Raw genomic sequence first — 24,696 nt, 5'->3', positions numbered from 1 at the left:
TGAAAATCTAAGAATCTTTTTCTCACAGGCTGAGAATAAATGGCCATAAATTTAGGGTGGACACACAGTTTGGAAGGAAGGGAATAGGAACAGAAACTGGAGGCGGCATAAATACTTTTTTAGGTCCTGTCAATTTCATGGGACAAAAGTATTATTTGGAAAGGGCTGTGTGAGTGTGCTCAATTGTATCCAACTCTTTGCCAACCTCTGGACTCTAGCCCGCCAAGCACGTCTGTCCATGGAATTGCCCAGGCAAGAATATTGGAGTGAGTTGCCATTTCCTTCTCCAGGGGATCTTCCTGATCCAGAGATGGACCCCACATCTCTTGTGTCTCCTACATTGGCAGGTGAATTTGGAAGTGATCAAAGGGGATATAGGTAAGATATGGTACCTAGACTTTATTTATATTAACTTTACTAAGCATAAGTAAATGCATCCTTGAAAGCTTATAAAGAGACTCCCAAGATCCTCTTACTCGACATCAAGAATCTGCATAAACCATACTGGTCATGGGTGGTGGATGAGCATCTGCTCTCGTTTCTCATTATTTTTCCATATGATCACACTGCACAGAGTACTTGATGTCTTTAACTATTCGTTTTTTTTTTTTCCCCTCTCTTAAAATTGTGTCAATAATCTTGTATATTCATCTGAGTCCTTCAAACCTCAGTTTCATATCATTCACTGAACAATTATTAACTGAAGGTCTACTACATGCCAGACAGTACACTGTGAACTTGCTATATTGTGAAATGCCACAGAATCCTTCTGTAAGAGACTGTGCCTATGACAGATACTTTGAAAAATAATTCATTGCATAAATGACTCATTAAATAATACTGCTATATTTTAAAAGGGTAGTCTTAAGAAATTCAAACAGTTCTTTAAAATTCAGCAATTTGCTTAGAAGGTGGAAAAGAATTCTCTGTGACATTCTCTGCAGAGAAATAAATTCAAGTTTTCACATAGGCTTCTTTTGGATTTCAAGACATGGTCATTTACTCATTAAATAAGTTTTCCATGACTACCATGTGTGCCAGAGATTCTGCTAGATCTTGGGTTTACAGCATAAATCTGATAAATGTTATTTCTACTTTCTTGCTATTGACATTTTAGCTGAATGGCTAGATAAAAACACACACACACACAAAAACAGAAGAATAAAATTCAAATTATAGAAAGTGCAATCACAGAAATCAAAAGGAATGGAGCTAAAAAAAAGTATCAGGGGGCCAACCTGAGAAACCTTCTGAGAAGGTCTCATGCAGGTGGTGTGGAAGATGTAGAGAGGGGTAGGAAGGATTTTAGAGATAGAACATGCACGGTCCTTCAGTCAAAAGAGAGTGTGAAATAGTCATGGAAGTGACAGAAGATCACTGTAGCTAGAATGCAGGAGGAGTAAACAAGAAGTGAGTTTTAAGCAACAGGAAGGGGTCGGATAATGCAACACTGCTATGCTCAGTGGAATGAGTCTGTATATATACATATATATATATTTTTTCATTTAAAAGGAAGAAGCTGACAGATTCTATGTACAGAAGCGATGTGTTTCAAAAACAGCACTCCGGCTGCAGTGTGGGGAGTGGTCTTAAAGAGTACAGAGAACTCAGTAACAAGATCTGTTACACAGTGTTAGAGAAGCATAACATCACTCCTAAATCCATATGATTGGGTGTTGGGTTTGAGATATTAAGCAATGCTATGCTTCCCTTTTTCATCTTGTTGGATCCTGTTATCAGCACCCTGATGGGTATGGCTCAGACACCTATATGTACACCACCTAAAATCAGCCCTAGAAATGGGACTGTTAGTTTTTCCAAAAGGCTTCTGTATACCTTGCTTTATGCCATTTCATGTTCTGGAGAGTTACAGACATGTCTGCTTTCAGAAAGGCAAATATTGAAGGGATTATAAACTAGAGCAAAGGGATAAGCATAATTTTTTTTCCTCCAACCTAGACTCATGCCTAGGAGATAACGATTCATTATCATAATAGTGTCTTCCTACTGGATGACATATTCATATTGTTGCTCTTTTCTCTTATTTATAATGGAAAACATTAATTATTATTCACTTACATTTCCAAGATCAGGAAGAATGTTATCAATTATGTTATGGGTGTCTGCAAATATATGACTGTCCGCCTAGAGATACTTAAATTAAAAAGGCAGACACCCTTCTTACTCAAGGGCCCTCATACCAATTTGCATGACGATTAAATAGCTTTTTAATTGCCATTAAATTATGCCAGCTAAACTGTGATTTCATGCAAATATTAAGCTGTAATGACATACAGTGAATCATTTACTAAGATTTAGAACTTAGAACAAAGAGAGACAATTAATTCTAATCCTCAGATTCCACTAAATTATGTGTCACTTGGCTTTTATGAATGTGGCCTGATTGCTTTGTTATCATTTATAAATTATACAAAGATTATGTGACACATTGGGAGAAAAAAAGCTTGGCAGCAATAACTCTTTTGGAGACATCTGTATTGAAAACTCTCAGGGATTTCCTTCTGTTGATCTTTTTCTTCAAAGGAAACAAGTAATTCACACAGGAAGAAAGTAATCTCCACACTGCACTCTCAAGACCAATCTCATAAGAAAAGGACAACTATCCTAATTTCCAACTAGCTGTTTTTCAAGACCATCATGCAATAAACTTGGAAAAAATTACAATCTCATTTCTATTAATTTATTTTAAAAACACAGTTTCAATGTCCCTTTGGCTTCACTTGGGATTTCCCCTTTACATAGTTAAGTAACCGTGCTCTAACAGTAAACATGTGAGAAGCGGTGGCAGTGCTGTCCAGCCCCTTCCCGGAAAAGCATCTGGCCTTACAACCCCATCTTCCTCTCAGAGTAGCAGAGGCCAAGTGGGCTACAATTTTTTATTTTTCATTTTCTTTTTTTCTTTATGTAAAATGTTTACACAGAACTATATTTCTCAAAATACATCCCATTATAATATCTCTAGTCCCTTGAGATAAAACCCAAAAAACGAGCTCAGTGCTCAAATTACGATTCCTCTGGCAGATTGATGCTAACACAAAAAAAACACACTTTCCTTCTCTTTGTTGAATCCAGTATTTCCCAAATATTTATTTATAAAATATTATTTTCTAAGAAGCATCTGAAGGAAAACTAGCAGAAGAGTGATTATTAATTCACCCATTAACTCTATAGCTAATTGTGGTTTATAGATACATTTTTAACCTTAAGAACAATGCAAATTTGATTCAAGTAACTGAGGATATCAAATCAGGAAAGGCTATTGCCTATTAAACTGTATTTTTTTAAGTTACTACCTGACAATGATTTAAATGTGTCTGCTACTACCAAGATGCAATAATATGGTTTCCTAATAAAAAACATAGTCACATCTGAGTTTATGGATGAGAGAAAATAGTTTTGTGTTTACCTATGTCAGAAAACATTAAAGATATAGTGAATCATCTAGAGATGTTTTGGTAAATGCTTTTGCAAAGGAGTAAACTACATGAATAAGTGAAAAAGTATGTGTCCAGACTTTCATAATGTACTAAAATTATCAGTTGTCAGATCTGCATATAGACATAATTTTAAACTCTAAAAGTCATTTCATTTTTTTTTACTATCAGTATGAATTTTAACTTTATAGTTATATTATTAACTTTATCATAATATTATTCCTATATAATCTTTGAAAAAGGTACTTAGTAGAGCCCTGTTAACAAAATTTTGTATTTGTATTCATACCTAAACTACTATGTGCTCTATCCATAAGACTTGTTCATAAAATGTTTGTATATTTGGAAATAGACAATGAAACTGGGACTTCAACCTCACCACAGGGAAAGAATTAAATCAATTTATTTAGAGAAAGAAATGAGGTCCAGGAAAGTTTTGTAATTATGTCAAGGTCATCAAATTCATCAGTGGTAGGATGATAATCTAAGTCTTTTTGATGTTTAAGTTTTTTTTTTTTTTTTACCTCTATTGCAATGTATTCATCCTATAAACAGAAAAAATACCTGCATTTCATTGGGTTTTGCTGAGAGAGTACTGTCAAATATAAATTTTCAAAACACAGAAATTAGCAATTTATTGCCTTCCTACAACAAATTTCTTTTAACAATGTTCCTTACAGCATTTAAAAATAATTTATTTACAGAAAAGCAACTGAAACTTAAATCTTCAAGATAAATATTGCTCAAAATAAGAAACATGTGCACTTAAAATCCTTTGAATTCTACATATTCTTATTTTCTTCAATATTATTGCGCTTACTTCAGTAACTAAATTGATGTCTAAACTTGACTTGTTATCACTTATGTTTTCACAATACTACAAATGATGACTTAAGATAACTGTTTAGTTAGATTTTCCCTGAATTCTGAAACTCAGTTAAAGGAAACAAAAATAATTTAAAAAGAACTCTGATAGTCTAAATACCATTCACTTCCAGAATAAAATCTAAAGCTCTCAACCTTGTCTACATTTGTCTTTATAACTAGGCCCATCCCTCAGCCTCTTTCTTCTTTTAGTCACATCTAAATGCTTTTGGACAAATTGTTTCTTCATCTTTTTTGCTCTGTGGAAAATGCCTATACTCATCCTTCATATTCTGATTTAGGTGTTACTCCCTTTGTGACACCTTCCTCCTGTCCTTGGGCAGGACTGAATACTTTTATACAAGGTAGGCATGATTTTAAAAAAAAATAGCATTTTTTAGTACTTTGTTGCAAGGAGTATACTTAATATTTCATGATTTATTTCATTCAATTATCACAACAAACAACCTGAAAGGCAGTTATTAACATCCTGATTTTATAGAAAAGGTGACTGCTGCTGCTGCTGCTGCTGCTGCTGCTGCTGCTGCTGCTGCTGCTGCTGCTGAGTCACTTCAGTCATGTCCGACTCTGTGCGACCCCATAGATGGCAGCCCACCAGGCTCCCACATCCCTGGGATTCTCCAGGCAAGAACACTGGAGTGGGCTGCCATTTCCTTCTCCAAAGTATGAAAGTGAAAAGTGAAAGGGAAGTCATTCAGTCTTGTCTGACTCTTAGCGACCCCATGGACTGCAGCCCACCAGGTTCCTCCATCCATGGGATTTTCCAGGCAAGAGCACTGGAGTGGGGTGCCATTGCCTTCTCCGAGAAAAGGTGACTAATACTTACCAAATGTACATATTGCACTGAAATATGTATATTCATGTATATTTCTATTCTAGTCTAGTCTGATACGAAGGTGACATATTCTTTAACTAAGGGCATGAATAGAATGCACGGTTTTGTGCAACCCTAAAAGAATTATCTTTTTACACAGTACAAATTTTGAAAAATATTGGGAGAGCGGTGTGTTCAAGGCTATAATCTTTGCAAAAATCAGGTGTGGATAATTCAATATAGAAATAGGTTACTTGAAAATCACTTAAGTAGTAGAAAGGACTGTCTATATTATGAAAATATTAAATATAAAATAATAAATATCAATATTTATTAACTAATAAAAACTCAGCAAAATGGACAGCCACCATTATCTCTATTCATTGGGAAGGAATAAAAAGCTTCTTTTTATTATTTAGAGATATTCAAAACTTGAAAAGTAAGCATTTGTGGCTCTAGATTTCTATTCTATAGAGCGTGGACATAATTTTACCATGGAAAAGTTTCAGAAAATTGTTGTCAACTATTTTCATCAATGCAGAAAAAATTTTTGATATAAACCCATACAATAACTAGTTTAACAATTACCAAAATATGCAATAGTTGTGCAGGGCAAGAGTTAAAGGGCAAGATCAGATTCATAATAAAAGCATACTAATCACAAATTAAATCATGAGGAACCTGAGTTTGAATGTTTTGAGTAAAAAATCATCCTGTTTCCCTCAATATCATGAAGGAAAATATCCTGCATACCTATATACAGCCTTTTCTGTGTGTGAGTCAGGTATTTTTAATTAAACACTCATTAGAAATACAAAAAAAGAGAAATATGATGAGTCTAACTGATGTCATATTATGGGAGTGAAAAGCTAAATAATAAATAAATAGATTAAAGCAAATTAATAAAACTTTCTCAAAAATCACAACATTGCAGTGTAATTATGAGTGTTTTATTTCCAATTATGGATGATTTGTGGTCACTTGTCTGTTGTGTACAAGCAAATGATATTAAATGGGACAATCTTCTCTGAGTTCCAATTGTTGATGCCAAGAATAGATCTGTTCTGGAAGATCTGGCAGCAAGTGGTAACTCAATTCTTCAGCATCAGCAGAATAACCACTTAATATCTCTTCCTATGAAGCAAACTCTCCCAGGTAATTTGGTAAAATAATCTTGCCTGAAATAAAAACTAAAATATTTATGTTTAGGAAACTTCATAAAGCTCAAGCAACATCTTATATCATGATCTGTACTAGGGAAACAGATTCATTACATATAGGTGTCTATTCTGGAATATAAGGATCATTTTAATTTTAAAAATATACCATTGCAATACACAAAGTAAATATTTAGTTATTTTTTATAATGAGAACAAATCTAGAATATAGTGCACCCTGCTAGAGGTAATAAATACATCTTTGCAATGTCCCCTTTCTGGCTTCTGGAAAATCATGGCTGCAACAATTGTGTTTGCAATCAGCCACCTAAGCAATCAGTTGTGGCTTTTGTTTTTCAACAGTGAGATGGAAAAGCAAGGTACTAGAGTGTTTTTTCCATACAAAAGAACCTTAGGAGAAAAAGAGAGGGAGGGAGAGGGAGAAGGAGGAGGAAGAGAGAGAAAAACTCGAAGAGATTGGATAAAAGAGAAAAGACACCAAACAGAGCAGGGCTATCTGGAGCACAGGGGACCTGAGAAGGGCAGCTGAAATGTGGAAGAACATCTTTCCTGCTGCATCTAAACACAATATTTATTCTACTCAAAATAAGGTTGAGAAAATAATGACTTTCTTAAGTGGCCAATTATCCCAGAAATAAAGAAGCCATGTTTTACAATGTTAATCTTAGAGCAAAAATAAATTCAACTTTTATACTTTCACTCCAATCATTGCCAGTGTATATCAAATACAATGATAAAAAAGACATGACATTTCCAAGAAAAGTTAAATCCTTAATGATGTACATGAGAAGTACCTGTATATATGACTTACATTTTACATTTTGAACATCTTTAAGTAGGCAGCACAAATGTTTGTTGAATATGTTACTCCTGTAGCACCTGTTCAGTAATTAAAATAAAATCTTCCTATTGATTTAAACACATGAGAAACATCAAAGTGAAAATGCTATGACTGTGGAATTACATTTGTCTCTGCACCTATATATTAGATCCTCTCTTCATTTCTCTGTCTTTTCTTGTTCTCTGTCCTTCTAGCTTGACAAGTACTTTCTTAGTAACTTTTACAGTCTTTTGTTTCTTGAACTTTAGTGAACATTTTCTCCTTCTGTCCTAGGAAAGCCTTATAGTTAGTTATTTTGATAACAGACTTCTTGGCAAGCAGCATGGTCTCTTGTGCTTCAGACTGATCTAAGAGGCAGCCCTAACTGATCAGTATGTGATATTATGGAGTGTTCTCCATGACTCATCCTTTAAAGCATAGAACATATATTAATGAATCACCTGCAAAATTAAGTATCTATGAAGTTGATTAAGATAACAGAGAAGACATTTCAGAATTTCATTTCAAATTTATTATTCCTAATTTCTTCTACATACTTTGCAGTTCATGTAAAAGGTATGCAATGAATGTTTTAAAGATCAAGAATATCCAAACTTAGAAGTTATCATTGGATATCAGAACGATTTGAGAGATCCCAGGCAATGGCACCCCACTCCAGTACTCTTGCCTGGAAAATCCCATGGGCAGAGGAGCCTGGTAGGCTGCAGTCCATGGGGTCGAGAAAAATTGGACACAACTGAGCAACTTCCCTTTCACTTTTCACTTTCATGCATTGGAGAAGAAAATGGCAACCCACTCCAGTGTTCTTGCCTGGAGAATCCCAGGGACGGGAGAGCCTGGTGGGCTGCCATCTATGGGGTTGCACAGAGTCGGACACGACTGATGCGACTTAGCAGTAACAGTATAGTTATAATTAGGGATGGAAAAACAGGCCAAGGCTGAACTTTGGATGCCCTTGCATTGAATCTTATAATTCTGGCAAAAAGGTGCTGGGCTTTGAAAGATTTTAGGCATAGGAAAGAATAAAATACTCAAGATCTTGTTTTTATTTAAAAATAATATTTTCTAATAGTTTAGAATATTCAGAGGGATAGAAGACCAAAGGAAGGAGACTTGCCAAAATATTATTCCATTAGCCCAAGGGAGAGTTGGTGGTCTTACCAAAAAAGGAAGGACTAGGAGTTGGTATGAAGGAATGGACAGAAGAAATACTAAACAGTAAAACTGACAAGCTTTGTGACTACTGAGATACATCAAGGGTAGGGACAGGGTTATGAGTCCCTTCCTTGGAAGCATGAGTAGATGAGGATACACCATGATAAAGAAACAAGCTGAGGTGAATGATCAAGCTGAGGTATGAAGCAATAAAAGTGACTTTCAAAGATGAGCTAAAATTATTAGTTGATTTGTTCTTCAAACATTTATTTTGTGCCCAGTACTAGCCTGGTATTATTATTAGTGCTGGAGATAAAGTAAAGAAAAAACATTCATGATCCACTTGCAATCCACTACAGATAGAATGAAAATAAACAAGGAAGTGAGTGAACAAATAAATCAGATATTTTCTAAGAGCGACATAGGCATAAAAAATAAAATATATGATATAAATAAGAGTAACTGGGAGGGATTCTATTTTTGAACAGGCAGTCAGAAAATACTTATCTGATTGACATTTGAGCCTGGCAATAAGAAAACCATGATAGAGGACCTAAAGAAAGGGAATTTCAAGTAGAGAAAACTTTTAGCATTAAAGATGAGAACAGGGCAGCATCATGGAAGTCCATGAGTTTAACAACCACAGAGAGTATGGCATGATACAAGATTGGAGATGTAGGCAGGTATCTCTGGCACACACAGGTTGTCAGATCCCAAACTGAGATGGTGAGGTGACTTTGGACCTTAGGAGAGAAGACTGGGATATGGATAAAACTATAGGCATCATCTCTTTATAGGTGCTATTTGAAGCCATGAAATTGAGAACATGTGATAAGAACAGAAAGCTAAGAAAGGAGTATGAGGAAAATTAACATTTAACAGGTGATGTTGGCAATTCCCAACATCCACTGGATCATCGAAAAAGCAACAGAGTTCAGAAAAACATCTACTTTTGCTTTACTGACTATGCTAAAGCTTTGACAGTGTGGATCACAATAAACTGTGGAAAATTCTGAAAGAAATGGGAATAACAGATCATCTGACCTGCCTCTTGAGAAATCTGTATGCAGGTCAAGAAGCAACAGTTAGAACTGGACATGGAACAACAGACTTGTTCCAAATTCGGAATGGGGTTCATCAAGGCTGTATATTGTCACCCTGCTTATTTAACTTATATGCAGAGTACATCATGAGAAACACTGGGCTGGAGGAAGCACAAGCTGGAATCAAGATTGCTGGGAGAAATATCAATAACCTCAGATATGCAGATGACACCACCCTTATGGCAGAAAGTGAAGAGGAACTAGAAAGCCTCTTGATGAAAGTGAAAGAGGAGAGTGAAAAAGTTGGCTTAAAGCTCAACGTTCAGAAGACTAAGATCATGGCATCTGGTCACATCACTTCATAGGAAATAGATGGGGAAACAGTGGAAACAGTGTCAGACTTCATTTATGGGGGCTCCGAAATCACTGCAGATGGTGATTGCAGCCATGAAATTAAAAGACGTTTACTCCTTGGAAGGAAAGTTATGACCAATGTAGACAGCATATTCAAAAGCAGAGACATTACTTTGCCAACAAGGGCCCATTTAAGGAAGGCTATGGTTTTTCCAGTAGTCATGTATGGATGTGAGAGTTGCACTATAAAGAAAGCTGAGCACCGAAGAATTGATGCTTTTGAACTGTGGTGTTGGAGAAGACTCTTGAGAGTCCCTTGGAATGTGAGGAGATCCAACCAGTTCATCCTAAAGGAGATCAGTCCTGGGTGTTTTTTGGAAGGACTGATATTGAAGCTGAAACTCCAATATATTGGCCACTTGATGCGAAGATTTGACTCATTGGAAAAGACCCTGATGCTGGGAAAGATTGAGGGCAGGAGGAGAAGGGGAGGACAGAGGATGAGATGGTTTGATGGCATCACCGACTCAATGGACACGAGTTTTGGTAAACTCCAGGAGTTGGTGATGGACAGGGTGGCCTGGTGTGCTGCAGTTCATGGGGTCACAGAGTCAGACATGACTGAGTGACTGAACTGAACTGAACAGGTGAGCAACAGAAGAGAAACCATCCATGCCAACACATACGAGGTTCAGAAAATTAAGAGGGTGAAAGGGAGATTGCAGAGTCTTAGAATAAAAGAGAACAGATAGTTTCTAGAAAAAGGAAGAGACTAACAGAGTTAAACGTCATGAATAATAAGACAAAATGTTTCTAACACAATATGGCAAGTTAGATGATTGGTCAGTTCTTCTTATGCAGTTTACTTGAAGTGATTACAGTAGGCTGAAGAGCAAAATTCTGAATGCAGTAGAGTAAAAACTAAATTAGAAGTGTGTTAAGAAGTAACTGTAGCCAATGAAAACTGCTTTTCCCAGTACTTGCCTTGGGAGAAAAATTATTGGGCTGGGAATATTTTTTTAATGACAGAAGTTTGAGTATATTTATCGGTTAAGGATGGTTAGTGGAAACAAAATGGCAAAGAGGAAATTAACAGTAATAGCCCAACTCAATAGACGTAAGGATTAGATCATCCACTATAATCAATATTTGAGGAATTAGTTTTGATTATGAGACATCTTTGTTTTTTTATATGTATCCATCCAAAGCACCTAAAAATCTTTATGTGTATACCTTACAAAGAAGAAATACTGATGGCAAATAAGTATATGAAAAGATGTCTCGCATCACATTATCAAGAAAATGCAAGTCTAAACAACGAGGTGCCACGACATAACCATCAGAGATAGCCAAAATCCAGAACACTGACAACAACAAATGCTGATGAGGAAATGGAGCAACAGGAATACTCATTTACCATGGGGATGTAAAATAGTACCGTTTGGTGGTTTCTTACAAAATTAAACATATACTTACCATATGATTCAGCAATTGCACTCCTAGGTATCTACTCAAAGGTGTTGAAAGTGTATGTCCATAAAAAGACCTACAGATGAATGTTTATAACACTTTATCCATAACTGCTGAAACTGGGAAATAATCAGGCTGTCCTTTAGTAGGTAAATGGATAAATAAACTGTGGTATATCTAGACAATAGAATATTATTCAGCACTTAAAACAGATGTGCTATACAGCCATGAAAAAACACAGAAGAATCTTAACTGTATGTTACTAAGTGAAAGAAGCCAATCTGAAATCTTCTACTGTATCATTCTAATTATATAACATAGACACACACACACACACACACACACACACTTAAGAGATATAATACAAAAATAAGTGGTTGCCATAGGTTGGTGGGAGTAAAGGATGAATATGCGCCCCAAAGATTTTAGGGCAGTGAAAATCCTGTGGATGATACTATAATGATTGATAATGTTATTACACATTGCTCAAAACCAAAGAATGTACAACACCAACAGCGAACCCCGGGGTAAACTATGGACTTTGGGTGATGATGATATGCTAATATAGGTACACTAAATATAAAAAAATGTACCATTCTGGTGAACGATATTGATACTGGGGAAAGCTATGCTTGTCTGGGTGTGGGAAGAGAGGTATATGGGAAATCTCCATACTTTCTCTTAATTCTGTTCTTAATCTAGAATTGCTCTAAAAATGAAAATATTTATGTAACTGTATCATATGTATGTCTCAGGATAATGGAATGTAAAAAGATACCTATTTACAGGGCAGGGACAGAGATGCAGACATAGAGGATGGGCATGTGGACACAGCCGAGGAAGGAGAGGGTGGGACAAATTAGAAGAGTATCACTGACATATACACACCACCAGGAGTAAACAGACAGCTAGTGGGAAGCTGCTGTAGAATACAGGATGTCCAGCCAGGTGCTCCGTGATGACCTAAGGGGTGGGATGGGGGTAGGTGAGAGGGAGGCTAGGGAGAGACGGTGTACACACACACATACACACACACACATACACGCTTATGGCTGATTTGCATAATGAGTACAGCACTTTCATAGCATCATCTTTCAGGATTTGAAATAGCTCATCTGAAATTCCATCACCTCCACTAGCTTTGTTCCTAGTGATGCTTCCTAAGGCCCACTTGACTTCACATTCCAGGATGTCTGGCTCTAGGTGAGTGATCATACCATCATGATTATCTCGGTTGTGAAGCTCTTTTTTTGTACAGTTCTGTGTATTCTTGCCACCTCTTCTTAATATCTTCTGCTTCTGTTAGGTCCATACCATTTCTGTCCTTTATCGAGCCCATCTTTGCATGAAATGTTCCCCTGATATCCCTAATTTTCTTGAAGAGATCTCTAGTCTTTCCTATACTATTGTTTTCCTCTATTTCTTTGTATTGATCATGGAGGAAGGTTTTCTTGTATTTCCTTGCTATTCTTAGGAACTTTGCATTGAAATGGGAATATCTTTCCTTTTCTACTTTGCCTTTTGCTTCTCTTCTTTTCACAGCCATTTGTAAGGGCTCCTTAGACAGCCATTTTGCTTTTTTGCAAATTTGGAAAACTCAGCAGTGGCCATAGGACTGGAAAAGGTCAGTTTTCATTCCAATCCCAAAGAGAGGCAATGCCAAAGAATGCTCAAACTACTGCACAACTGCACTCATCTCACACACTGGTAAAGTAATGCTCAAAATTCTCCAAGCCAGGCTTCAGCAACATGTGAACTTCCAGATGTTCAAGCTGGTTTTAGAAAAGGGAGAGGAACCAGACATCAAATTGCCAACATCTGCTGGATCATCAAAAAAGCAAGGGAGAGTTTCAGAAAAACAACTATTGACTTTGCCAAAGTCAATTTTATTAACTATGCCAAAGCCTTTGACTGTGTGGATCACAGTAAACTGTGGAAAATTCTGAAAGAGATGGAATATCAAACCACCTGACCTGCCTTTTGAGAAACCTGTATGCAGGTCAGGAAGCAACAGTTAGAGCTGGACATGGAACAACAGACTGGTTCCAAATAGGAAGAGGAGTACATCAAGGCTGTATATTGTCACCCTGCTTATTTAACTTATATGCAGAGTACATCATGAGAAATGCTGGACTGGAAGAAACACAAGCTGGAATCAAGATTGCCAGGAAAATATCAGTAACCTCAGATATGCAGATGATACCACCCTTGTGTCAGAAAGTGAAGAGGAACCAGAAAGCCTCTTGATGAAAGTGAAAGAGGAGAGTGAAAAAGTTGGCTTAAAGCTCAACATTCAGAAAACTAAGATCATGGCATCTGGTCCCATCACTTCATGGGAAATAGATGGGAAACAGTGGAAACAATGTCAGAATTTATTTTGGGGGCTCCGAAATCACTGCAGATGGTGATTACAGCCATGAAATTAAAAGACACTTACTCTCTGGAAGGAAAGTTATGACCAACCTAGATAGCGCATTAAAAAGCAGAGATTTTACATTGCCAACTAAGGTCCGTTTAGTCAAGGCTATGGTTTTTCCAGTAGTCATGTATGGATATGAGAGTTGGACTGTGACGAAAGCTGAGCATTAAAGAATTGATGCTTTTGAACTGCAGTGCTGGAGAAGACTTTTGCGAGTCCCTTGGACTGCAAGGAGATCCAACCAGTGCATCCTAAATGAGACCAGTCCTGGGTGTTCTTTGGAAGGAATGATGCTAAAGCTGAAACTGTAGTACTCTGGCCACCTCAGGGCTGACTCATTGGAAAAGACCCTGATGCTGGGAGGGATTGGGGGCAGGAGGAGAAGGGGACAACAGAGGATAAGATGGCTGGATGGCATCACCGACACAATGCACATGAGTTTGTATGAACTCTAGGAATTGGTGATGGACAGGGAGGCCTGGCATGCTGTGATTCATGGGGTCACAAAGAGTCAGACACGACTGAGCGACTGAACTGAACTGACTGATGGCAGAAATCAACAACATTGTAAAGCATTATCTTCCAATTAAAAATTTAAAAATAGATAAAAGATACCCATCTCTATAGCAAAAATCCAAAGAAATTATAAAACTCTTAAGGGTGAAAGCACATGCTGTGTTATACCAGAAACTTAAGGGTTGCTGTTGTTTTGAGGATAGTGTTAAGAAGTAGGGAAAGATCTCTTCAGGTCCTTAAAATCCTGTCATTCATATGATTACAGGCAACACTTACCTAGGAATTCTTTCCCTACTAGGGAATTTGGGCTTCCCTTAAAGCATCTGCCTCCAATGTGGGAGACCCGAGTTTGATCCCTGGGCCAGGAAGATCCCCTGGAGAAGGAAATGGTAACCCACACCAGTATTCTTGCCTGGAGAATCCCATGGGCAGAGGAGCCTGGCAGGCTACAGTCCATGGGGTCACAAAGAGTTGGACACGACTGAGCGACGCGACTTCACTTCATTTCACTTCACTTCACTTCATAGCTCAGTTGGTATATAATCTGCCTGCAGTGCAGGAGACCTGGGTTTGATTTCTGGGTTGGAAATATCCCCTGGAGAAGGAAATGACAACCCACTCCAGTATTCTTGCCTGGAGAATCCCACGGACAGAGGAGCCTGGCAGGCTACAGTCCATGGGGTCACAAGAGTCAGACACAACGTAGTGACTAAAGCACCACCACTAGGGAATTTACTAGCCAAATGTGTTGGTTATTCATTTTAAATATTTTGGTCCTCCATTGTATTTTAAACTCAAACACTGAAAATTTCCCTGCCCATGATACCAAGTTAAAAGAAAAAGAAGCCTCCTCTTAAATGCCTGGAAGATTCTCTGAAAGCATGGTTTCAAATGTTAAGTCAAAAACAGCAGAAAATGATGTGATTGTTTACCTGACATAAATTCTGACTCTCAGATAATATTATTGGAATACAGGTGAGCTTCCCTGGTGGCTCAGAGGTTAAAGCGTCTGCCTCCAATGCGGGAGACCTGCGTTCGATCCCTGGGTCGGGAAGATCCCTTGGAGAAGGAAATGGCAACCCACTCCAGTATTCTTGCCTGGAGAATCCCATGGACCGAGGAGCCTGGTGGGCTGCAGTCCACGGGGTCACAAAGAGTCAGACACAACTGAGTGACTTTACTTACTTACTTACTTACTTAAAGAACAGCTAATTCAGAGACATACAATCTATAAGTTAAGTGCACTTCCAGCTACTAAAATCTATTAGAATTTGGCTATATTTTTTTTATAGTTTGTTAAAAATGGAAAGGTTAGCCCCTTGTTTGACCGTTGGCCTCAAAAGTCCTGCATCTTGGTGCAGTTAGTCTGGTCCTTTTAAATCTAACTGTTCCATGACCTCTTGGCTTGTCTTTTTCCTTGGCTTTTCATTTTTCTTCCCTAACAATCTTTCAATCATAGGAAGTATGATGCTTTGGAGTTAGTGATCTTTGCTTTTTCTTAATATAATAATTGCTAAGGTCTCTCACCTAGCCAGAGCATAATTCAAAACAATATTTTATTTACACCAGATATCCATAGAGTTAGAGGGCTTAATATATTTTATGTAAAAGTCTTATAAATTCAGAACATTTCTTCAATTTGTAGGAATTCAGATGGCAGAAGTTGTGAGCCCAGAATAATATTACCAACATAAAGTATTTAATAGCTTGAACACCAACTTACCAAAAATGATTTCAAAATGAATTGAGAACAGCTTTCTGTATCAAACTATTATGTAGCAGCTGCTGTGGGCTAGGCATAGGGATTGAACTCCAATCTTTGGCAAGTCTCCTACATTGGCAGTGGGATTCTTCACCTCAGAGCCACCAGGGAAGCCCAGGTATTATTCTTAGCACTTTTCCAATAATAACTTATTTAATCATTATAAATAACAACAGAATGAGGTAGGCATTGTTGCCGGGAGCCAGCGTGAGGAATCCCACCCGTGACAAGGTCATGTGGCAGAGATCTGATGGGCAAGGCGAGTCAGATTTCAGGGTGTCCCCCTGGTATTTCCTGAGCATGTACCCCCCCAAACCAAAAATCTGCCGGCCTTTGTACTCTGCTTTTCCACTCTTCTGACACACTCTGGAAAAAGTCAACTCAGGGTTTTTAGTCTTCTGCATTTGAAAGGGATGTTTCAGTTAAACCCCCTCTGATAATTTTCTAGCTTGCCTAACAGGCTCCCCCGGGACCTCTTACAGCTTGTGAATTGCTTACAGTCCCCAACCTCGAGAGGCACAAAGCTTAAAGCATCTTAAAGATACAGAGCCTTTTCTAAAGAGCTAAAAATCATATTGGTGATGGGTGTTCACTGTTGACTCAATGATTGCCACCAGGCCTCCATATTCTTTAGGCACCTGGGAGGATGTTAATCAATGTAAACTGGATATGGAAAAAGATATATAGTAGTTTTGATGTTAGCAACACTAGACTTTTGAGTTAATTACTTTTCTTTTGTTATAAATCACTGTACTCCTTTTACTTGTTATAAATTGCTGTATCTTTGCTATGTAAGAATGTAACTTTATTTAGTGCTTTCTGAGAGTGGCACCAGACTTTGGGAAGAACAACACAAATAAGTCTTCTGGTTGACAAATCTTATCAGAAAAGGACTGTAAATGTTAATTGGCCCTTTTGGCTGGAAGATGATGTAAATCACCTAAGATTTATTTGTGTATACAACTAGGTATGCAGAGAGAAAAGCCTGGTTTTGATAAGAGTCCGGACTGCTAACACCACATAACTTTGTGTTACCCATTGATCTCCATGCATTATCAAAAGTATAAAAGGCCTTCTGAACAATAAAGTATGGACCAGGTTCTCGGACTAGTCTCTCAGCCTAGTTTCTTGGGAATCTGGCTCCCCCCGTGTCTCTCTCTCCTTTTTCTCACTCTCCCTCCCTCTCCTTTTCTGGCTGGATTCCCATCTGGAGTGGGGAGGCTCACCACGTCTACTTACTTGCCCTGGCTTCTAAGACCCGCATGAAAGGGAGCCTAAGGCGGGGCACCCTTTGATATTCAAGTGGGCGCCGGTGGCCTAACGTAGATGGTGCAAACTTCTTGTCTTGAAGTTTTATTGGTTTTCCCCATAAACCAAGTTATTCAGCCTCTTTTCTCCACTTAATTTTCCTACTACACTATTTCTTCCTAATCTAATTTTATACTAATAAATAAATAAGTTTTTTCCTTGCCAACGCCATCCCTGCTTCAAATTCCCTGGATCCACCGGGGCTGGACACCGGCACACTGTTATCACTAAGAATGGTGCAACAGGGGTTAAAAGGTTAAATAATTTGCCCAAACCTATATAGCTAGTAAGTACCTGTAAGAAACATGTTCACCAGCCCAAAACCAATGGATGGACTTGTAGACATGAAGTACAGCGAAAGCGAGAGTTTTTAACTAAGGTCTTGAAAGATCCGGTGTCTGGTGGGAAGGCACACCCAGAGCGATTACAACAAGGAATTTATTCCCTAACTCTCAGGTTTCCACCCTCCTCTTACCCAGTTCCTCATTGGCTGTGTACTCTGTGGCAAACAATTTACCCGGACTTTGCCTAAGTTTCATTATTTCCTTACAGGGGACCCTTCTTTCTCCTTTCCCAAATTACACCAGCATTTTTCAACAAAGCGTTTCTTGCTAGTATCCCTTTGCCCAACATCCTGATTTCTTAGGGACCCTCCAGGTGCCATTGAACTATGTCAAGTCTGCAAGTCATTAGTCAAGTTTAGAGAGAGAGTGAAAAAGTTGGCTTAAAGCTCAACATTCAGAAAACGAAGATCATGGCATCCAGTCCCATCATTTCATGGCAAATAGATGGGGAAACAGTGGAAACAGTGTCAGGCTTTATTTTTTTGGGCTCCAAAATCACTGCAGATGGTGACTGCAGCCATGAAATTAAAAGACACTTACTCCTTGCAAGGAAAGTTATGACCAACCTAGACAGCATATTCAAAAGCAAAGACATCACCTTGCCAACAAAGGTCCATCTAGTCAAGGCTACAGTTTTTCCAGTGGTCATGTATGGATGTGAGAGTTGGACTGTGAAAAAAGCTGAGCGCTGAAGAATTGATGCTTTTGAACGGTGGTGTTGGAGAAGACTCTTGAGAGTCCCTTGGACTGCAAGGAGATCCAACCAGTCCATTGTAAAGGAGATCAGTCCTGGGTGTTCTTTGGAAGGAATGATGATAAAGCTGAAACTGTAGTACTTTGGCCACCTCAGCGAAGAGTTGACTCATTGGAAAAGACTCTGATGCTAGGAGGGATTGGGGGTAGGAGGAGAAGGGGATGACAAAGGATGAGATGGCTGGATGGCATCACTGACTCCATGGACTTGAGTTTGAGTGAACTCTAGGAGTTGGTAATGGACAGGGAGGCCTGGCATGCGGCAGTTCATGGGGTCACAAAGAGTCGGACATGACTGAGCAACTAAACTGAACTGAACTGAGAGACAGGGCACAGACAAAGGGTGGAGTCCTATCTCTTTAGCATCCAGTCTGATCTATCTCCCCAACCCTAACTTTATCTAAAGAGTCCAGGCCTTAACTTTGTCATGTTCCCAAGTTTTTCTACTTCAGAACTAGTTACTTTGTCTTGAAAATGGACTTCAAGTTTATATTTCTTACAGTACCAAAGCCAAGATTCACACTCAGATACTTTGACTGTAAAAGATGGTGAATTTACTAGTACATCATTGTAAGTTTGGGCTAAAATTAAGATAAAGGCATATTCAATAAAGTAGTAGAGAGAATGTTTGAGAGGGGAGTTTCCTGAGGCTCGAATTCGGGAGAGCTGACAGAACTTGTCACCTTTGTTTGAGTTTCTGTTTTAATCCCTATGGCAGTACAGCATGCTGTTCCCAGTCAAAGCTCTGCCCAATGATGACCAAAAGTATGCTTCCACTTAATACAGCTAAAGCAGTTTAACATAATTTTAAAAATAATTTACAACATCATTTTAAAAAAAGTTTTTAAAGAGAGAAAAATTCAAGAAACTTACAATGTTAAGCTAGTAAATATACATATTAGATTCAACAATGACTGACGTTTGTAGATCTTATTGTATCCCATATTTATTTCCTTAATAGTCTCACTCCATATAATTAAGCCTCCCCAACTCCCCGCTCTGCGCCCTCACTGAAGGGTTATACTGGTGGGAAACAATGTATTTCTTCGCTTTGTCAATCCATCTATTTATGGCCTTCAATGGCATCCCACTCCAGTACTCTTGCCTGGAAAATCCCATGGACAGAGGAGCCTGGTAGGCTGCAGTCCATGGGGTCGCTGAGGGTTGGACACAGCTGAGTGACTTCACTTTCACTTTTCACTTTCATGCATTGGAGAAGGAAATGGCAACCCACTCCAGTGTTCTTGCCTGGAGAATCCCAGGGATGGGGGAGACTGGTGGGCTGCCGTCTATGGGGTCACACGGAGTTGGACACAACTGAAGCGACTTAGCAGCAGCAGCAATACCTTCCCTAATGGCTCAGACGGTAAAGAATCTGCCTGCAATGTAGGAGACATGGATTCGATCCCTGGGTCTGGAAGATCCCCTGGAGAAGGGATTGTATTCTTGCCTGACAAGTCCCATGGACAGAGGAACCTGGCAGATTACACTCCACAGGGTCTCAGAGTTGGACATAACTGAGCACCTAACACTTTCTATTTTCAAGAAAATAAAAAGAGAAAATTCCATTCTATCACTCACCTAGGCATCTACTTAGTTTCTGATGTAGGTTTTTAGGGATACTTCCCTGGCAGAACTGTAACCATTTGAAACACCACCACTTACATATACATTCATACATATAAATATTTACCAGTAGTAGAAATATTTTCCTGTTCAAAACTATTTCCACAATTAGGTAAGAAGTGATATTGAGAATTTCCCTTTTCCTACTTATAAGCTTAGAATATGTTCCTAGAAAAAATAATCTAGCTAACAATTTCTCATGCTCTATTTTTCTGAAGAAAGTAGTCACTCAGTGTTTATAGTCAGAAAGCAAAAATTATCTCTACTAATAAATGTGTTGTATTTTTAAGTGTATTCTATAAAAGTATTTTATATTGTATAAGATTGTAGTAATACACATAAATCTACAAACTGCATCATTTAAAAGAAATGTAACATATCAATTGTCTCTGAGGAATATGTGGCATTACGTATTTTTAATCCATTTCAGCCCTTGTGAAATTACATGAGATAATCAACATTGTGGCACCAATTCATCAAGGAGGGTGAAATTTCACTATATTTTATTTATGTATTTAACAAGACTTTTATAACTAAGAGGTGACATTTTACTTTTGGATAGCTTAGCAATGCATTAATATCAATACATTCACTTTTATTTTAAAAGTGTACAGGTAATTTATGATACTTTAATTATAGGAGAATATTACTAATTTAAAATTCTTGGGGCATGCATTAAAATGACCTTCACATTTAGATTTAATATTCTATTGGTTTCAAATCAACAACAGGAGAGAAAGTGAGAGGTGAAATGTGGACAACCTCAAAAATATCTTCCCTTAGAGACAAATGTCAAGTAAAACTTGAACTTTCCTGTATAACATTAGCACAGTGACTTTCAAAGTTCCATACTGAAGCTCCCCCAACACAGCAAACTTGATGGCCCTAAAGTGATGCACCTTTAAATGTTCAAGAGTTAAAGCAAATAACACAACTTTTGCTTATAAATCCTCAAAAAAACCTTTAGCTGCTTTAATTTCCTAAGGACAAATTATGCCTAAGGAAAATCTGCCAGGCCTCCAAACCAGGGCTGGTGGTTGCATCTCAGGAATCAATGTGATTTTTGAGGAAAACATACATTCTCTGTAAGCAGCTGAAAATTAATTATTTTAAGAAAGAGAAACTTTTCCTTAACTGTTATCAAAGACAAGCAACATTGATGACACAGAATTTTGTATGTCCACTTCTTTTTTTTTAAGTTTAGAATAAAGAGACCAAAAGGATTGAAAATAGGATTTTCAAATGCAAAATGGACAGACTTACTGGTACATGCCATGGAAGGTGGGTCTTTTTCAGCTCGAAAGTAACCCTTTTCACACTGACAGACAGAAGTCGCTTCCATGTAGGTTAAACTGTGTGGAGGACACTTAGAACATTTTGTGTTGCCAGCAAATGCTTTATAGAATCCTGGTCTGCAAGCTGTGAACACAGGAAAAACAGTTTTTTAAAATTACTGTTAGAATTATTTTATTTGCACATGTACAACACATTTTAAATTATACACTTTGGAATTCAGTTCACACATACACAGAAAAGCCAATACATGCTAATATTAATGAATGAAATAGTTATTCAAAATTAAGTTATACAATGGGGAATCATATACTACCTGATCATATTATCACCTCAACTTTTTGTAACTGCCACAAGCTAGACATGGGCTTTAGTCTTCTTATATGCACAATTCTTAGCATATTTTGAATATATAGTTATTATAGATGCCTAAAAATTAAATGAGTGAATGAATAATAATTAATTCACTGATGTCTAATATGAGGTTACTTTGTAAGTGGAATGAGCATTCTATTTATCTTTTACTCAGTAGTTTCAGGTTTTGTTTGTGTTTCTGTTAAAAATGGGAAATCAGTACCTAAATCTTCAGAAATTTTAAATTATTTTCTTATGTATCCCTTCTTTCTCTATCACTTCCTTTTTCTCTATTTATAGAGTAAATTCCATTTCCAAAGAAAAACAAACCACCAAAAATAGGAATGTTTCCCAACATTATGTCAATACTGCAGAAGGAAAGTTTAATATTATTTGATTCAGTGGTTTCTAATGTTTTCTTTTAGGAGAATTTATTCAGATATAGACATTCAGGTTAAACACTCATTGTGGTATTTATTTCTATATTCAAAACATTCATGCTTTTGAATATAACATGCATCTAACATGTTATAACATAACATATATGCTTTTTGTATGGATATTTACTTTAAATGTCATTTAGAAATTTTGCTTAGTCCTACCTTTTATTCCTTCTTTCTTCTTCAAATATTATTTTCCTAAAATGGCAACACACTGTTGTGTAGATGTATGTTTACATATGTATGAACAGAAGGATTTCATATTGTTGAATTTTTCAATACTAAGATAATATCAATAAACTTTAGATTATTTTTATCAATTATCAACTATAGCATGAAAATTTCTCCATGTCACTGGCTATAATTTATTGTAACATATCTGCAGTATTTGTATCAACAATGTCACATTTGAAAGAAATACTTTATAAACTACTGCTACTGCTACTGCTAAGTCGCTTCAGTCGTGTCCGACTCTGTGTGACCCCATAGATGGCAGCCCACCAGGCTCCCCTGTCCCTGGGATTCTCCAGGCAAGAATACTGGAGTGGGTTGCCATTTCCTTCTCCAATGCATGAAAGTGAAAAGTGAGGTGAAGTCGCTCAGTCGTGTCCGACTAGTAGCAACCCCATGGACTGCAGCCCACCAGGCTCCTCCATCCATGGGATTTTCCAGGCAAGAGTGCTGGAGTGCGGTGCCATTGCCTTCTCCGACTTTATAAACTATGCTGCAGTAAACATCCCCATGTTGACTCTTAACATTTCAGCTCCTAAAAGTAGGAGTTCTGGGCCAGGGTATGTGTATTATTTAACACTTATTTCTATGTTACATTTCTAAACGTGTTTCAAAAGCTCAAAAAAATGTAAGTGAGCACCCTAATCTTCCCCCTTACTAATCCTATCATTAATATTAGTTACTCCTTTACCTTCTGACAACACATGGGATTAAATATTGTTACTTCAATTGAAGCTTCCTAAATCCTACTAATATTACACATTTTTCATATTTTTATTGGTCATTTGGTTATCAATTGTCTTTTATATCCTTTGTTTGAATTCTACTGGTTACTTGTATTAACTTAAAAGCAGTATTTATTAGCAATATCAATGTCATGTTTGTCATTTTTAAAAGATTTTTGATGTGGACTATTTTTAAAATTTTTATTGAATTTGTTACAATATTGTTTCTGTTTTACATTTTTGGTTGCAAGGCATATGGGATCTGAGCTCCCTCACCTAAGACTGAACCTACAACCTCTGCACTGGAAGGCAAAGTCTTAACCACTGGACTGTCATGGAAGTCCCTGTCATTTTTGTTACATATATATATGTGTGTGTGTGTGTGTGTGTGTGTGTGTATGTATATATATAATCAATTTTCTAATGACGTGCACATAAATGTCTCATTCACAATAGCTGAAAAACTATAAAATGGCATGAATTTACCCAATTAAGTGAAAGCCCTTACAATGAAAATTACAATATTTTGATAAAAGAAACTGAACACAACACAAACACATAGAAAGACAGCGCATATTCCTGTACTGCAATAATTTGCTAAAATGTCCACACTACCCAAACCAATTATAGATTCAATGCAATCCCTATCAAAATTCCAATGGCATTCTTCACAGAAATATTAAAAACAATTCTAAAATTCATAGAACCACAAAAGACCCCAAATAGCCAAAACAATTCTAAGAATAACAATGCTAAAGGCATAGCGTTTCCTGATTTCAAACTATACTATGGAAAAGTTTAGTTGTTCAGTCATGTCTGACTCTTTGCGACCCCATGGACTCTAGCCTACCAGGCTCCTCCATCCATGGGATTTTCCAGGTAAGAGTACTGGAGTGGGTTGCCATTTGCTTCTCCAGAGGATCTCCCTGACCCAGGGATTGAACCTGGGTCTCCCACATTGCAGGCAGACGCTTTGCTGTCTGAGCCACCAGGGAAGTTAACTATACTATAGAGTTATACAAATTGAAACAGTATAGTGTCAGTATAAAAAATATGTACATAGACCACTGGAACAGAATAGAGATCCCAGAAATAAACTCTCAAATAAATAACTAATATTTGACAAAGAAGCTAAGAATTCTCAATTGGGAAAGAATAGTCTCTTCAATAAATGCTTTAAGGAAAACTGGTTAACCACAGACAGAAAAGTGAAATCGGACCTGACTAGACACTACTCCTCGGAAGGAAAGTTATGACCAACCTAGACAGAATATTAAAAAGCAGAGACATTACTTTGCCAACAAAGGTCCATCTAGTCAAGGCTATGGTTTTTCCAGTGGTCATGTATGCATGTGAGAGGTAGCCTGTGAAGAAAGCTGAGCGCCGAAGAATTTTGAACTGTGGTGTTGGAGAAGATTCTTGAGAGTCCCTTGGACTGCAAGGAAATCCAACCAGTCCATCCTAAAGGAGATCAGTCCTGGGTGTTCATTGGAAGGACTGATGCTGAAGCTGAAACTATAATACTTTGGCCACCTCATTCGAAGTGTTGACTCATTGGAAAAGACTCTGATGCTGGGAGGGTTTGGGGGCAGGAGGAGAAGGGGACGACAGAGGATGAGATGGCTGGATGGCCTCACTGACTCGATGGACATGAGTTTGGGTAAACTCTGGGAGTTGGTGATAAACAGGGAGGCCTGGCGTGCTGCGATTCATGGGGTCGCAAAGAGACA

General features: G+C 37.7%; 1 protein-coding gene across 1 annotated transcript in view; it reads right to left on the bottom strand.

Annotated features, from left to right (window-relative positions):
* EPHA6 (EPH receptor A6) overlaps positions 1-24,696 on the bottom strand; it is a 975,318-nt gene that overhangs the window by 545,019 nt on the left and 405,603 nt on the right. Inside the window, exon 4 of the mRNA XM_069550620.1 lies at positions 21,187-21,342. Within this exon, the coding sequence (XP_069406721.1) occupies positions 21,187-21,342 (156 nt within the window). The remainder of the gene's footprint in view (positions 1-21,186; positions 21,343-24,696) is intronic.

Source organism: Ovis canadensis, chromosome 1, assembly GCF_042477335.2.
Source record: "Ovis canadensis isolate MfBH-ARS-UI-01 breed Bighorn chromosome 1, ARS-UI_OviCan_v2, whole genome shotgun sequence".
Classification (NCBI taxonomy): domain Eukaryota; kingdom Metazoa; phylum Chordata; class Mammalia; order Artiodactyla; family Bovidae; genus Ovis; species Ovis canadensis.
Note: the sequence above shows the minus strand (reverse complement) of the source record. Positions and strands in the feature narration are given on the sequence as shown.